Genomic DNA, 15,480 nt, shown 5'->3' with positions numbered 1-15,480 from the left:
CACACCACTGGACTCTTTTATTGATTTATAAATCAACCATTCAAACCACTACATCACACAAGAGTCATAATCCACCATGAAACTGTCCTGAAACTGAGTTACTAAGCTGTGCCAACAGTATGATGGTTTTCATAGCTCAAAATGATTTATAGATGTGTAAAATCCCCGGAAGAGTGAGGAATACCCCACAAACAATTTAGAGTTTGGAAGGCGTTAACGACTCATACCATCTTTCAGACGCCCACACATGCAGAGCTCGTTTGTAGCCAGCAGGCTTTTGGGTTAGAGTATTCCTGTTTTTCTTGCTTCTCTTCATCACATGGGTCTTGGAAGTAGTCCAGCGCTAAATATTAAAGATTAGTTTAGAAATTTCTCATGTTACCCACCATTCTCAGTGGCCCAAATATAAATAAATGGCAGCTCCCGAAATATCTGAATCTCACCTGTTATGTTATTTCATTTTTTTTTTTTTGAGTATAGGCTTTTTATTATTGATCTATTAACAGCTTGGCTCCTAACTAGGAAAAAAGATATTCAATTACTAGTTATCAGCAACACAGAAATGATCTCTCAGAATTCAGAGAAAACATACAAATAATATTTAATCAACAGATGATTGTCTGCCTCATGAGAGCAAATGGAAGGTTGTTTTTGTTGCCATAAATACACAATGAGGAAGTAGAACACTTTAGACAAAGAGAGAGTGGAAGCACTGCAGATCAAACTGGAACAGACCGAATATTGTATCATGACGCACCATCCCACTTGAGGCGCTGAGAACACTGAAGTACTGTTTTATGACTGCCCCCCCATAATAGCTCCTAGAACAGCAAGACTACGAGACGCACAACTCTCAAATTCCACAGAAATTATTCATTGATTCACATGAATAACAGCAATTGTTTCGTTTTAATGTGCCACTGGAGAGTCGATCTATTTTTACCAGTATTAAAAGAGAAACTTGTAGCTATGCAAATTAAATACTCGAAGAACTACTCGCTCTGAGTGGAAGTAGCATTATTACATATTATTGAAATATCAAAGTTCTTTTCTTTTTTTAATGTTGTGGTTTGTAAAACTGCTTTCAGTCATTTAACAAAGTGTTGATTCTGTAACTTTGTTCTCTGTAAACTGACCACAATCGTTCTCTTTTCAGCTGCTTGCAACTTCAGCTATCAAGTCTTTTTGTGTAAGTAGTTATGGTTTTGTTCAATTTACAGTTCTACTCTTGACAGAAATATGTGGATCATTAGAGGTTCTCAGCTGTTTGGTGCTGGGCTTGTACAGAAACAGCCGTTTCCTGTCACCTAAAAGAGAGAAAAACAAACAAACTAATGAGATTGGCAGTAACTCCAACCTGTTGCTTCATTACTGCCAACAACCTCTTCCTCAATCTACTATATTATTAGGAAAAAAGGGATCATAGCTGCCAAAAACTAAAGCCATGTAACTTAGCCAGAATGCTGAAAATAAATAGGATTTGTTTTAAAATATGGAGATTTCTCTTTGCTGTACTATGATAATTATTTTAGGCTCATTATGACGTACAAGTACATCCCAAAGCAAAGTCTTTGGCTCGCTTAACAATTCAGTACTGTAAGCAACATATGGCCTTGTGTGAACAGCCTCCCAAACGACAAGATGGTTCCCAGCATGGCCTCCTCTGTAGCTCCTGAGCAGGAACACATGACAGACAGTCGACCTTTAGTTTCTGTTGAGTCTAGCAGCACACAAGGAACACTCCACTTCATTCACTTTGCCACCGATTAAATTGCAAACAAACATCACTTTGTTTTTGAGCTTGGTGAGCCCAAGCTACTGTACAGTACATCACCGGATGGTGAAATTGGCTACAAAATGAGAGACTTCTGGTGTTAACAGATGGCTGCTTCAGTCTGCCACGAGGATTCCATGTGGCTCTGCTTTACACATGACCCAGTATCCTTGTTGCCAAAACTCACACTTCTCCGCCTCGGAGAATGTGTCTTCCACAGAAGATTGAAGTGTCACAAAAGGTCTGCTTTGAAAAGATAGTATATCTATAGCAGGTTCCTGGACTGATAAGATACATCCTGTTAGATAACTTAATAGTGTGGTAGATATCCTCCCTGGTGACAACACTACAAATAAAAACACCAAAGCATGAGATTTTAAATGTTTTTTTTTCTTTCTTTTGTTTAACTTGCAGCTATTTTGTTCATTTTTGCAAAACCACCAAGTAGAACCTTGCTGAACTTATAAATAAGTCCTTCCTGTGTACGTCAATGAGAGCCAGTCTTGTTGTGTACCAAAGCTAATTTCCTTACACACATGGAGAAATATGAAGAAAATGCTTGCAAATGTGGCTCAAGAGATCTGAGAATCAACCATCAATCCCCATGAAAAAGGAGATGAAATCCCTGGCATGATAACACATACCACTCCAGTAAAGTCACACATGGCAGCATGAAAGCATGACTAAAAGGCTATTTCTATGTTTCAGTGTAACCATGAACGTACTTAGAAGAAAATACAATTTTCCTCATCACTGCTTGTAAAAAGCATAGAATGTAGTTTTAAGCTCTGAATGTACCCTGGAGAAATGAAGCAGCCGACATATACATGCAGACAGCATGGTTCAGAGGACAGCACAGCAATCATGATGTCATTCCCTCCTCAGTGTCATGATATCAGAGACAACATTCAGCCAAATACTGAGATTAGGATTATTCTCTGCGGCCCTGAACATCTGCTGTACACAAACAGAGTGAGGCCACTGGGGGTAGAAATCCCTGCAGTAAAGATGCAGTAATTTCCAAAAGAATTGCTTTTACAACAGAATAGACGAACATTTAGAGAACAAGAGTGGCCCCTTTAAAAGTGCTGGATTTGTGAAAAGTATTCTTTTCCGGGAACAACAAAGTGAACTGGTGCACGCTAAATATAGAGACATAAGTTGAATAAAAAAAACCTTCAACGTTATTGTGCATCAGAAGCAGAAACAGCTGTAAAATTGCCGTCAGTCATGCAGTATGCTAAGTATGTTCATGTAACCACAGCAGGTGTGAACCAGCTCTGACTGACTTCTATTTAGCTTCGACACCACACACACAAATACATCATAAGCATGCTTGCAAACAGGCACATGGCCCCTCCCTCCCACCCTGAGCTAAAATCCATCCTCATCTCCAACACATCTGCTTTCCCAGAGATGACTGCTGAGTAAGCACTGCATTAGCCTCCGCTTCCCTTCATGTGTGTTCACAAAAGAACAGAAATATACCCACTTACAGCATGTGTCCCACAAAATGCAGGAAGAAAAGAGCAGAAAAAAGACGAACTTTGTGATTTATGTTCTTATTAGCAGATGTCAGTTTTCTTCTGATTTAGTGATCAGAGAAAGCATGAGCCGTTAGGACCTGACGCATAGTTTTGAAGTTGGCAGAGGAGAACAAAAAGATTTCTAATTACAGCATGTGAAAGAATATTTTTAACTCACAGGTAAGCCATTCAACATTAAATAGTTGGCACAAAAAAGATCTGAATGGTTGCAACCACACCTAACATTACACTGAAAAACAAATATTAGACTAAAAATATTCGAAGACTCTATTATGCAACAGCAATAAAATGAGGTAATCAATGCTGTACAACTGTATAAAAAACTTATTTTCCATTGTACAGCATTGCCATTAACTTTTTGATGTACAGTGTCTCTTATTACAGATAAGATCTTTATGATTAATGGTTTACTGACTCAGCCCCTGGCACTAAAGCTACCCATTGCCTAATCGTAGGTGTCTTTTCAGACCTAATCACAGGTTTGTCCAACAGGTATGTGGCTTGCCAGGTTCAGTCATGTTGGAAAACCCATCATTCAACACCCTTTTCACTCCAACTGCAAGGTGTTAGCAGGCAAGTCTCTTCATGCTACTCTAAAAGTTGGCAGGTTTTACTTTCAGCCTGCTGCAAAATCCTCACTCCTTTCAGCCCAGAAGCTAAAATTTAAACAGTTTTACAGTGTTTAAGTCATCCAGTAGTGACAGTTACTAGACTATAAAATGCTGCATAGATCACCTACAGCCCACCGATTCCATCTCCAGCTCTTTATTTCTCACTTAGTGAAGCTATTATTTTCCTAGGTAAGGGAAATAATGCGTTTTTCTGTCATCTGCCGAAGAACAAATTAATAAATTTCCAAGACAAAAGAGAAACAGTTACAAAGGAATGGAGCTTTCGATGCCCTTCCATGAAACCTTAAGAAGAAATATTAAGTGAAGAAAACACTGGCAAAGAAAGCTCATATTTCTCCAGCAAATTCATGGACCTGGAGTTATCAGTTAAATGTAGGGTGTCATGTCTGAATGATGGAGCAAAGGAAAGAACAGATTTTAGCCTGGTCTGGTCTCCCGAGAAAATGTGCAACAGGTATATTTTTCCATATAAACTAGCAATGGCACAATAAAGATACTACTGTGATCTTAACATTTTTCATTTCCTGTTGTTTTCCTGTCTAATATTTAAGCCAAACTATCCTACATGGTCTTGTCTAGTAGAGATAATGATGTGCTTATCTACTGCAGAACAATTATGTGTCTGTCAATCAACCAAATTTTAATGTCCTTCATGATTCTGGTCAAAAATATACATCAGATCTGCTAACAACATATGATCCATCAAGACTTCTAAGATCATCTGGGTCAAGTTTGCTGGGTTGAAACAAAACAAGGAGAATCAGTGTTTATTTTTTATGCTCCTCATATCTAGAACAAATTACCAGAAAACCTGAAGTCGGCTGCTAATGTTAGCTGTTTTAAATTGGGTCTTAAAACATTTTTTATTTTAATTTTTTATTATTTGCCATTACTTTTAATTAAGGTTGAGAATTTTTCTCTTTGAATATGCTCTTACATATGTGACAATGACGGTGATGATGATGACGATGATGTATTTCCTGTTGATGTCTATTTACCCCACCGTACATTTTTGTTGTCTGATTCTATTTTTAGCTTGTTCTGTTTTTACTTAATTTCTTTTATTGTTTTTCTTTTAAGTCTTTTATTTTCAACGTGTAATCGATTTTAGTTTGTCTTAATTCTTTATTTAATATTTCTTTTGCACCCTGCTGTATTCCTTTTAAAATTTTATGAAAGCATTTTGAGTTACCTTGTCTTGAAGACAAACTTTGTTCTAATTTTTCTTCTTAACAGTCTTGTTTTCTGGATACAATGATCAACAATTGAATATAAAGTTGTGTTAAAAAGGACCATGAAAACAAGTCAAATTACAGCTAAAAAGTCACGCCAGGTTCCTACTTTAAAGTGGCAGCACAAATGTAAAAGTGTCAATGACTCTTTTAAAAGAGCACTACAGAATATTACACTTATGTTAATATGTTAAAAAAAAGTTTAATATGCACTAAATGAAAGAAAATAAACAAGAATAAAACTGTTCAACGTGCTTTTGAAAAGCATCTAATTTTAATTCTACTCCGAGTCTTCAAGTTGCAACGGGGAGCTATCAGAAGTCTTGTATCTGTGGTGGAGTAAATGCTGTGTCATCTTCCTCTTCCTGTAAGTGCCGTTTGAGTGACTGCTGCTGGGTGTGTCTGCACTGTGGTATTGACAGATCTGGCCTTGACACTTGTCTTTGTGTCAGGGACCCGTGGGAGACAGGAAGTCAGGCATCAGATTAGACAGAAAGCAGACGACTGGACACACCTACAGTGTTGGACAGCACGATTCTCAGAGCACACTTTGGTTATGACTCAACCACAAAAAACCACGTTTAAGAAACTGCACCATCGACTTTCAGTGAAAAGTAAAGCAAAAGGCAAACAAATATGGCTCAAGTAAAAATATACAATATATTTGTTGTATAAATTTGTACAGAATGCCTTGGACTTTTAGCTTTATATATGCTATACATAAGGTTCCAAACAGGGTCACTTCCATATCCTTCATGATTTACAGAAAATGTCCCCATAACAACCACAATTAATGTACATCTTTTACAAACAAACCAACCATAACAGCCCTTGGGTGCACTTTAAGAGGCAAAGATGACATACAGTCGCCTTGTTAAAAAAAAAAAAATCCCTGAAAGTGTCTCTTGTTGAGGTAAGAACACACTAGTCAAACTTGCTTCCTTTCATTTTCTCTCACACTTTAAAACTCATTCATTTGTTCTGAGACAAAACTGGATCAAGACGAGAACAGCTAATTAGAAAACAATGTCACCTGTAACGTTGTGCCACAAGACGAGTAGCTGCAGGCTGAAGAGTGTCAAAGTTAAAAAAAAAGATACAGGGGACATTCATATACACCTGTGAAGAAATCCATTCTTATAACATTTTACCTCAACATGGTAACTGACATTTAGTTCAGTTTTGTATAAAGGAATGGCCAAGGCCTCAGCAACATCAGGCATAAAGGTTACAAAACGAGGTCCTTGGTGGAACATTATGTTGTGTAATTAATGGGGTTATATGCACCATATGGACTGGAGGAGGCTGTGTAAATTAATATAACTGCACTGTGATATTTTGTGACAAATATCACAGATCACTCAAGCTTGTATTCAAAAACTGTTAGTTTTCACCAGATAATAATGAAGGTATTTTGTGTAAAAGCACAGAAAAAGCTTTCTGTGGCAACTGTAAACAGCCGTCAAGAGAAAAACTGTACAAGGTTTGATGAGCATAGTAGCATATTTCCCTCGACTACAGTACCAAAATATCTCGGATTGGTCCACAGAAAACATTCTGATTGGCCAAAGACATTTTAAACCATCAAGGCAATTTTCATGACTGATAAACATCCATTTTACAGCTGGTGAATAACAAATAACAGTCAAATAACAGTTCAAGAATTATTAGAGATGTTATGCGATATCATGCCGTTATGACTGTGTATGATCATTCATTAATGCCATAAGTGGTGGAGAGCAAAATTCTTCCTGCTGTTAGATATTAAGGCTTTGAAACTGGAGCTGTCTGCATACGAGTGCTCTTGTTTTAACAGATCAATGTGGTTCCTTTTGGTGCAGATGACTGTGACTGACATCCTGCTTGTGTCAGCATGTTAGGCATCTGACAGCCTCAGAAACCCTAAGAGACACCACAGGAAACAACACCCTCCCCCCCCCAAAAAAAACAAAAACAAAAAAACAGCTTTCTTATTGTTCCTCATGTGGACTCCAGCTGAAAGACATTATGATTAGTCGGTGTGGTGAAGAAGAGCTGCTCCTCGCTGGTGGATCGGTTATCGCAGGGAGTGTGCTGCCCCAGGGTCCTCTCAAAGTCCAAGAGCTGGCCCATAAAGTTGAAGTTTGGTGAAATGTTGGATTTCTTCCTTTTGACAAAGTCATAAGCATCATTTAGAGAGAGGTTGAGTCTCTGCATCAGGTAGGCAACCGTGACTGTGACTGAGCGGCTGATGCCAGCCAGGCAGTGGACCAGGATGCCGCATCGCTTTGATCGAGCCTCATCTGTAAGAAAAAAGGAAAACAGATGTCTACTTCAGGTGCAACATTTATAAAATGTTTGAAACAATACAAGTCTGTGGGAATCTAGCTCTTAGTTTACAGACAGAAACTTTTCATCTCACAACAAAACAGTGTACTATACTTTTCAGCAAACAATTTTTAACTTGTAAACCTTGAATCAAACACAACCCATGGGAGTGGAAACAACATTTCCTTCCTCATTCTGCCTCTGAACCTATTAAGAAACTAGTCGATGACACACACACACACACAGCAACCACCAAACAAACAAGCGAAGAGCTGTGGTTTCAGGTGCAGTCATAGTAAGAAACATCAAATCAAAAGCAAAACTTAAACATCACATTTCAGTACTGACAAATAACAACAAAGATGTCAAGGTTTATCTTTTGTTGCTGTATATTATCCCTCCTATCAAAAGTCTACATATCTCAAAAACACATTTGTTTCCTATTAAATTAGTCAGTGACTCCTAATTCTCCAGTTATTATCAAATATGATTAAATTATGTGTAAAGTCAAACATGCTTGACTTTACAAAAGAGTGTTCAGCCAAGTTAAGTCTTAGAAATATTCAATTTACAAGACAATTCTTGTGGGAAAATGTACACACATTAAAAAAAATGTATATGAAAGGTCTATTAAGTTTATGTCCAGCTAAGCCAGATGTTGAGTTACTTACCAATAAATGATATTGCCTCTGGAAAGAATTGGGACAGGTTCTGACTCCAGTGGTCCGAAATTGGGATCTGTTTATACCTGAAGTGGCCGTCATGCTCAAACATGTTGGGAAGATTGGGTGTGACGTTCAGGATGTAGGAGATGTTGTACCTCCCCAGCACATCTAGATTGGTGGAGTCTTTGGCGCAGCCCAGGTAAAGGTAAGGTAGGATCTGAACGGGGAAGTCAGGTCGATTGCTGGGAACGGGGCTCTCCTCAAACTCTGTGGCACTGCCAGGTTCTCGATCTGACTCCCCGTCGGAGCAGTCCGAGCTGATCCGGAGATTTCCAAAGCCCAGACCAGACATTGGAGGAGATGAACTGGGACAGGAGCTGTCCAGGAGGGTCTCGCAGTGCTCTGGGTACTCTGTGTGGAACTTTATAAAACCACCTGGACAAGAGCCAAACACAACTTCATTAACTAATCATATGCAGAGCTTTTACATTTCTAAATTAATCTAATAATATTTTTAACAAAAAATTAAAATCACTTCACACACACACACGCACACACACACTCCCCAATAGGACCATTGATGAAATGCATGTCTGTTTCTGCTAACGCAAAACACGCCGCAGCCATTTTGGAATTTTAATTGAGAAACTCAGTAGTGACAAACTTCTTGAACCACAACCCACAACACAAGATGATCATGAGCGCACAAGTAAGCTCGTGTATATAATAATAATGAGAATAATAATAGTATTAATATTTAAGATATAAAGACTTATTATTTAACATGAAAAGTTGACATTTGTAACTTCTAAACCAAGTCGGGGGGGTTGCCTGTCAAACTTATAGCTCCTCAACCAATTAATTAATTTATTTGCAACTTTATTAGTAACTGTTTTCCAAGAATACTAAATGTGGTGTCTATTGCCACAACCCACTTTGCGTAAAACGTGCCATGAAGAACATTTATAGTTTACCTTGCCATCGTTACACACTCCATAAACACACCTTTCAATTGCGTTGTATTTCATTGCTTCTTAGATTATATTAAGAGAAAAAACATTTACCTTCCAGATAGTAGGCTTTACAGCCGTCTTCCCATAGTTTCTGAAGAAGTAGAAACAAAACCGTCGCCGGAGCTCCGCTGTCCGGCCAGTTCACGGAGCCTTCATCATACAGGACCACCGTGTCCGTCTTACACCGTCTCACAAACTTCTCCTTATCCTCGTGTTTGGGGATGATAGTTTGGATGGGTATGTTGCCCTTTCTGAACCTCCGGAGCATGAGTCCCGTCATGGCCAGATTTATGGCGGTCTCTATGTGGGATGATTCATAAAGCTCATGTGAACGGCAGTCCAGCAGGAGCAGCGAAGTGCCCCCGGACTCTAACTCGAGTTGCAGCCATTCCACGCTTTTGCTCGGCGTCGCATTAGACATATCGCACTCAATATCATACTACATGCAAGCGTCCAAAGACTTAGTCCATCAAGCGACGATTAACCACATTTCAGCTTTTATGTTTGTTTGTTAAAAAAAAGGCGTTAAATATCGCCCCGCCAGTGCATCGCGCTTCTGCTTGAGTAAAGAGATTTCCTCTTTTTTCCTCCTCTCTCTTTCCATCAGTCAGAGTCCGACCTGTCCCAGTAAGTCCGAAGAGTTACCGGAGACCCTGTAAACACTCTGAGTTATTTATTTTTATGTCTTATTGTCTTTAATCTTCTCACCAACTTCAGCTTCACCACGTCGTACCAGGATCCAACATGCACATTCTCGGTTTACCATTCCGATGCATGGGAGTACGGAAGCGTATTGCTGTCATGGAAGAAAATAAATTTTCGAGCACTATCACGTTATAACGTGATACGTATATTGTACAAACGTGTTACCTATATTGTACAAACGTGATATTATATTGTACGAACGTGATAATATATTGTACAAACGTGTTACCTATATTGTACAAACGTGATAATTATATTGTACGAACGTGATAATTATATTGTACGAACGTGATAATTATATTGTACAAACGTGATAATATATTGTACAAACGTGATAATTATATTGTACAAACGTGATAATATATTGTACAAACGTGATAATTATATTGTACAAACGTGATAATATATTGTACAAACGTGATAATTATATTGTACAAACGTGATATTATATTGTACAAACGTGATATTATATTGTACAAACGTGATAATTATATTGTACAAACGTGATAATATATTGTACAAACGTGATAATTATATTGTACAAACGTGATATATTGTACAAACGTGATAATTATATTGTATAAACGTGAAATTATAAACTTGATCGTAGATGATTGCGGTTGCGGATGTATGCTTTGCGCTTGTTTGCTTTCAGTGAAGCCTTGCACAATGGCTAATTTACATATATATATATGTGTGTGTGTGTGTGTGTGTGTGTGTCTATGTATATGTACAATGCACATATACATGGTACATGTTTGTATGAAATGTCACGGGAGCATGCTAGTAAAAGCATCCGGTGGTGTCTAGCTGTCTAAATGAATCCGATCTGTGGTTGCAGGACATCCAGCGTATGAAATACACCAGGCTGATCCAGACTGGGCATCATCCTTGCATCTGGGGCACACATCAGTTCAACCCACCAACACTCTGCGCTACCTGGCTATCTTTGTGGCATTATTCCACTTCTTGCTTCCTCTCATGCCCAGTTAAAACAATATTCTCATTCCCTTTCAGATGCTTCTTATAACCTTTATGCACCTGCAGTTGGATCTGCCTGCGCAACACTCAGCTCACTTGTTTCCCCAACACCGTGTTTAGAACATCCAATGAGATGGTGCCTTTTTTGTATGCAAATCTGAGTATAAGGTCTTAATAGCAACCATCCCTGTAAACATGATTATTCCTTGTGAAGGTGAAGAAGCTGCAGTGCTGGATAAATTCGGTACTGTATGTGTGCCTTACTGTTGTTTAGACAAGATATGATGAATTGAGTATGAGCAGTTACACTAGTGATTCACACAGTCAAGCCTTTTCAGAAGGCATAGGAATGCCTTTTACACTTAGGATTGTCTTCAGTTGCCTTACTTTTTGTAAAACCCAAGGTTTTAAAAGTTTTTGAACATGTTTAAAATGTTTAATGTGGCTGTTCTGTGCAAAAGTAACTTCAAAAGTTCCAAAAAGGGCACTATTGGGCAGGTTTCGTACGCATCAATCAAATCCATTTTCCATGAGGTTCCATTCAGGTTAAAAAGATGTTTATTTTTTGCGCAGCAAGCAAGCAAACATTTTACGTGCCTCTTTATGCTATGCCACGCTATCCAATGATGATGTTGATGATGGTAAAAACCTTGTGCCACCCCAGTGTATGCCGGTCACCCCAGGTGACCTATTTATAAACTTTCATTTGCCTGTGGCTGTGATTAAACAGAAAAAACAAATAAATATTGCTATATAATCAAAAATATTTTCTCAAAAATAAATAACAAAAATAACCTAAACTAAATTAGCCAAAAAGTTTAACTAATACTGTGTTGTAATAAATAGCTCCTACATTGTGCTTAATAAAATGAATCTATGATGTTCATCTCGCACATTAGGCACCAGTAATAGGAAATGTGTGCTAACAAAACAGGCATGACAGTTTAATTTAAATGGGTTGGTTTGTCTTTTTTTTTACACTGAAAGTGACAATGAAAAGACAGCAACAACACAAAAAATACATAGTAGTCAATCAACACTGGAACATGGAGAGCAGTTTCAACAGTCCTCTGTAGTCGTATCATGCTGTAGACCAGGGCTTCATTGGTGCGTCACTCAGACGTCGGGAGTGCAAAACCTTTAGGCAGAAATGAACACATTAGCATAAAGAAAACAAAAATGAACATGTTTGTTTGATTTGTTAAGACTGTCTACACCGGTTTCTGATTTACAGAGGTGGAAAAGGACTGAGAATTTCGAACGAAGTGAGAGTATCTTTACTTAGATTCTACTCAAGTTAAAGTACCCATCTAAGCGCTTCTCAATTACACACACCAGGGGCCTCATTTATCGACAGTGCGTACGCACGGAACTGTGCTAAAAGCGTGCGTACGAGCATTTCTCAGCAAAGTATGGGATTTATCAACTTGTACTTGTGCATTGAAAAATGTGTTAATTGAAGCACATGCTAAGATCTTCGTAGCGTTAAGAAACGAATAAGCACATTTTCCATGCGTAAGCACAAAACCTAGCAGTAGAACAGGGAAACAGCATCTTTTCTGCAGGTTCTGCTGCATCTGTCAGTCATTATTTTTGTCCCACTACTGGGACAGGGTCCCTGTCCATCACGGAGCTGTGTTACATAATCAATAACTGATGCATCTTTTCACTGGACTGAAACACGCTTTTCAGTCTGGAATTATATGACAGCAGCGCGGCTATAATGCAAGAAATGATGCTGGGAATAATGGTGAAATATGTGTGCAAGTCTCTATAAACATCTAAAACCAGCCGATCGTCATGATAATAAAACATTCAGGAGGAAGTTTTCTTGGTTCTGTCTGACAGCAGCATATACGGCTCGTTTTAAAAGTGCTGTGGGTTTTAAAAGATTTATATTTTTCTTAATCCTATTTCATTCCTTGAATGGGGCAACAAAGCATTTTCTTTTTTTCTTTTTCTTAAATGACAAAGAATCTCCTCTTCATCCAGACGTAGTTAGTGCTCAAATTTCTCTCTGCAGCGTTTATTTACTTTTTTTCACGTTTATTTTAATGAGATCTTTGGCAGCAATTCCTTCTTTCTTTCTCTCCACCACTTCGAGGAGAAACGAAAGCGATTTCTCTTTCACTTCTAAAGCGAAGTGTTGTCTCTATATATGGTTAAATGAGGGCTTTTCTGATTGCAAATGACCATGCTTGGGTACGGGCATGGTGATTTAGAACAGAGAGTACTTACAGCTGTGTGCACCCACGTTTGATAAATCCGGATTTTTTTTGTACTCAGGACAACATTAAAAATTTTAGTCCTACGCAAAAATTTGGAACCTTATGTAGAAATTTGGAACCTTTTGTACACATGGTTGATAAATGAGGCCCCAGGGGTCACCTTTAGGTCACACTACATCGACTGTTTTGGGAAGCTGTTTTCTAGCATGATCATGATGAGACTGTTGATGTGTGTAGTGAGTTTCTATACTGTATAACAGTGGAGTTATTGATCAATATTGGTATTATTATTATTGAAATCGCAATAAAAAAAATTATACAAAAGCATATTTTCCCAGAACTGCTGTTGTAGTCTAATCATGAGGAGATCATTGATGTGTGTAGTGAGTTGTTACTTCCTCACTCTGCTGCTGACTGTTCTCTTCACTCGGGTCAGATGGATTCTCTGTCTGTAGCTCTCTGATGTCTGCCTCTTTCTGCATCTGCTCCCGTCTGCCTTGTCTTGCAGGGCGCACAGTGTTGGTGGGTCGAACTGATGGGTGCCTCCGATGCAAGGATGATGTCCAGTCTGGATCAGGCTGGTGCACTTCATATGCTGGTTTTCCTGCAACCACAAGATCGGTTTCATTTGGACAGCTAGTCACCACCGAATATATATATATATATATATATATATATATATATATATATATATATATATATATGAGCTTTAGACTACTAAATAGACAAACAGTATATTGTTGGCCTGCTTTACTACCATCTGCTCTCTCAAATCACAAGTGGAAATCGCATACATAAAACTTTGTGTCATATTATGCTTACTTCTTACCTTTAGTTTTATAATAATTCGCTCAGCAATGTTTTTCTTTGGAATAAAAAACACCTATGAAACGATCTCTACCGACCTCCCTCTTTGTTTACAAGAGAGGCTAGTTAGGAAGCTAACTAAGGTTAGCTAAAAGGGAGACAGTGACTTTAAGAAGCAAACGATAGCATATTCAGCATCACTATTATAAACTACAACAACAAGAACCTTACGTACCTGTATGGAAATCCCAGGAGCAAGCACATGAAGGGGGATGCAATGGGAAAAGTGATGTCCTTCCATCTCAATGCTGCGACCGAGGCTATTCGACGCCTCTTTGTTATTTCCTCAACCTGCTGTCCATGTTTTCTTTTCCGGGTGGGAAACATCGAATATTGTTGTCATATTCATTTCCCCTTTTGTCATTTGACTTTGTATGTGTTGCCTAGCTCAGCAAGCTAAGACGTTGAGTCGACCAGAGTTTTTCTCCCGGATACACTCGGGACCACAATGCATTGGGAACTAGCGGAGGCGCTACGTCACCTGACAAAGACCCATTATCACGTTTGTACAATATAATTATCACGTTTGTACAATATAATATCACGTTTGTACAATATAATTATCACGTTTGTACAATATATTATCACGTTTGTACAATATAATTATCACGTTTGTACAATATAATATCACGTTTGTACAATATAATTATCACGTTTGTACAATATATTATCACGTTTGTACAATATAATTATCACGTTTGTACAATATAATTATCACGTTTGTACAATATAATTATCACGTTTGTACAATATAATTATCACGTTTGTACAATATATTATCACGTTTGTACAATATATTATCACGTTTGTACAATATAATTATCACGTTTGTACAATATAATTATCACGTTTGTACAATATAATTATCACGTTTGTACAATATATTATCACGTTTGTACAATATAATTATCACGTTTGTACAATATATTATCACGTTCGTACAATATAATTATCACGTTCGTACAATATAATTATCACGTTTGTACAATATATTATCACGTTTGTACAATATAATATCACGTTTGTACAATATAGGTAACACGTTTGTACAATATATTATCACGTTTGTACAATATAATATCACGTTTGTACAATATAGGTAACACGTTTGTACAATATACGTATCACGTTATAACGTGATAGTGCTCGAAAATTTATTTTCTTCCATGACAGCAATACGCTTCCGTATGGGAGTTTTTTTTTTTTTTTTTTTTTTTTTTTTTAGTTGACAGAAGAGCAACTCAAGAGGGAGGAGTTTAATCCTTACAATTTAAAGTCATAGCCGAAATATCACAAAGTAAGTCTCAATGAAATAATCGTGAAATCTTAACTGGGCCACTTTTGTGGAAGATTTACAATGACAATCAAATCTGAGACACGTGTTGGGGACTGTAGTCACACCAAAATCCCACTGGTCTTTGTGAAATTCTAGTTACTACATGTTACTATTAACACGGATAGATTATGAAAGAAAGGAGCCCAGGGTACAGATATGTAAAAGGTCCCCAACTTGACCTAATGATGACGAA

At 37.9% G+C, this 15,480-nt stretch overlaps 1 protein-coding gene across 1 annotated transcript; it reads right to left on the bottom strand.

The window, feature by feature from the left end:
* Positions 1-5,822: 5,822 nt before the first annotated feature.
* On the bottom strand, positions 5,823-10,042 carry LOC121651544 (dual specificity protein phosphatase 7-like). Its single transcript, XM_042003822.1, has 3 exons — positions 9,222-10,042; positions 8,164-8,592; positions 5,823-7,467 (listed from the first exon to the last, which is right to left on the bottom strand). Exons 1-3 carry the CDS (start codon positions 9,589-9,591, stop codon positions 7,166-7,168), a joined length of 1,101 nt encoding a protein of 366 aa, XP_041859756.1. The 5' UTR covers positions 9,592-10,042; the 3' UTR covers positions 5,823-7,165.
* Between the last annotated feature and the right edge of the window lie 5,438 nt (positions 10,043-15,480).

The sequence above is a fragment of the Melanotaenia boesemani genome, chromosome 13 (genome assembly GCF_017639745.1).
Source record: "Melanotaenia boesemani isolate fMelBoe1 chromosome 13, fMelBoe1.pri, whole genome shotgun sequence".
Taxonomy (NCBI): domain Eukaryota; kingdom Metazoa; phylum Chordata; class Actinopteri; order Atheriniformes; family Melanotaeniidae; genus Melanotaenia; species Melanotaenia boesemani.
The sequence above is the reverse complement of the archived record's forward strand: the minus strand, read 5'-3'. Positions and strand labels throughout refer to the sequence as shown.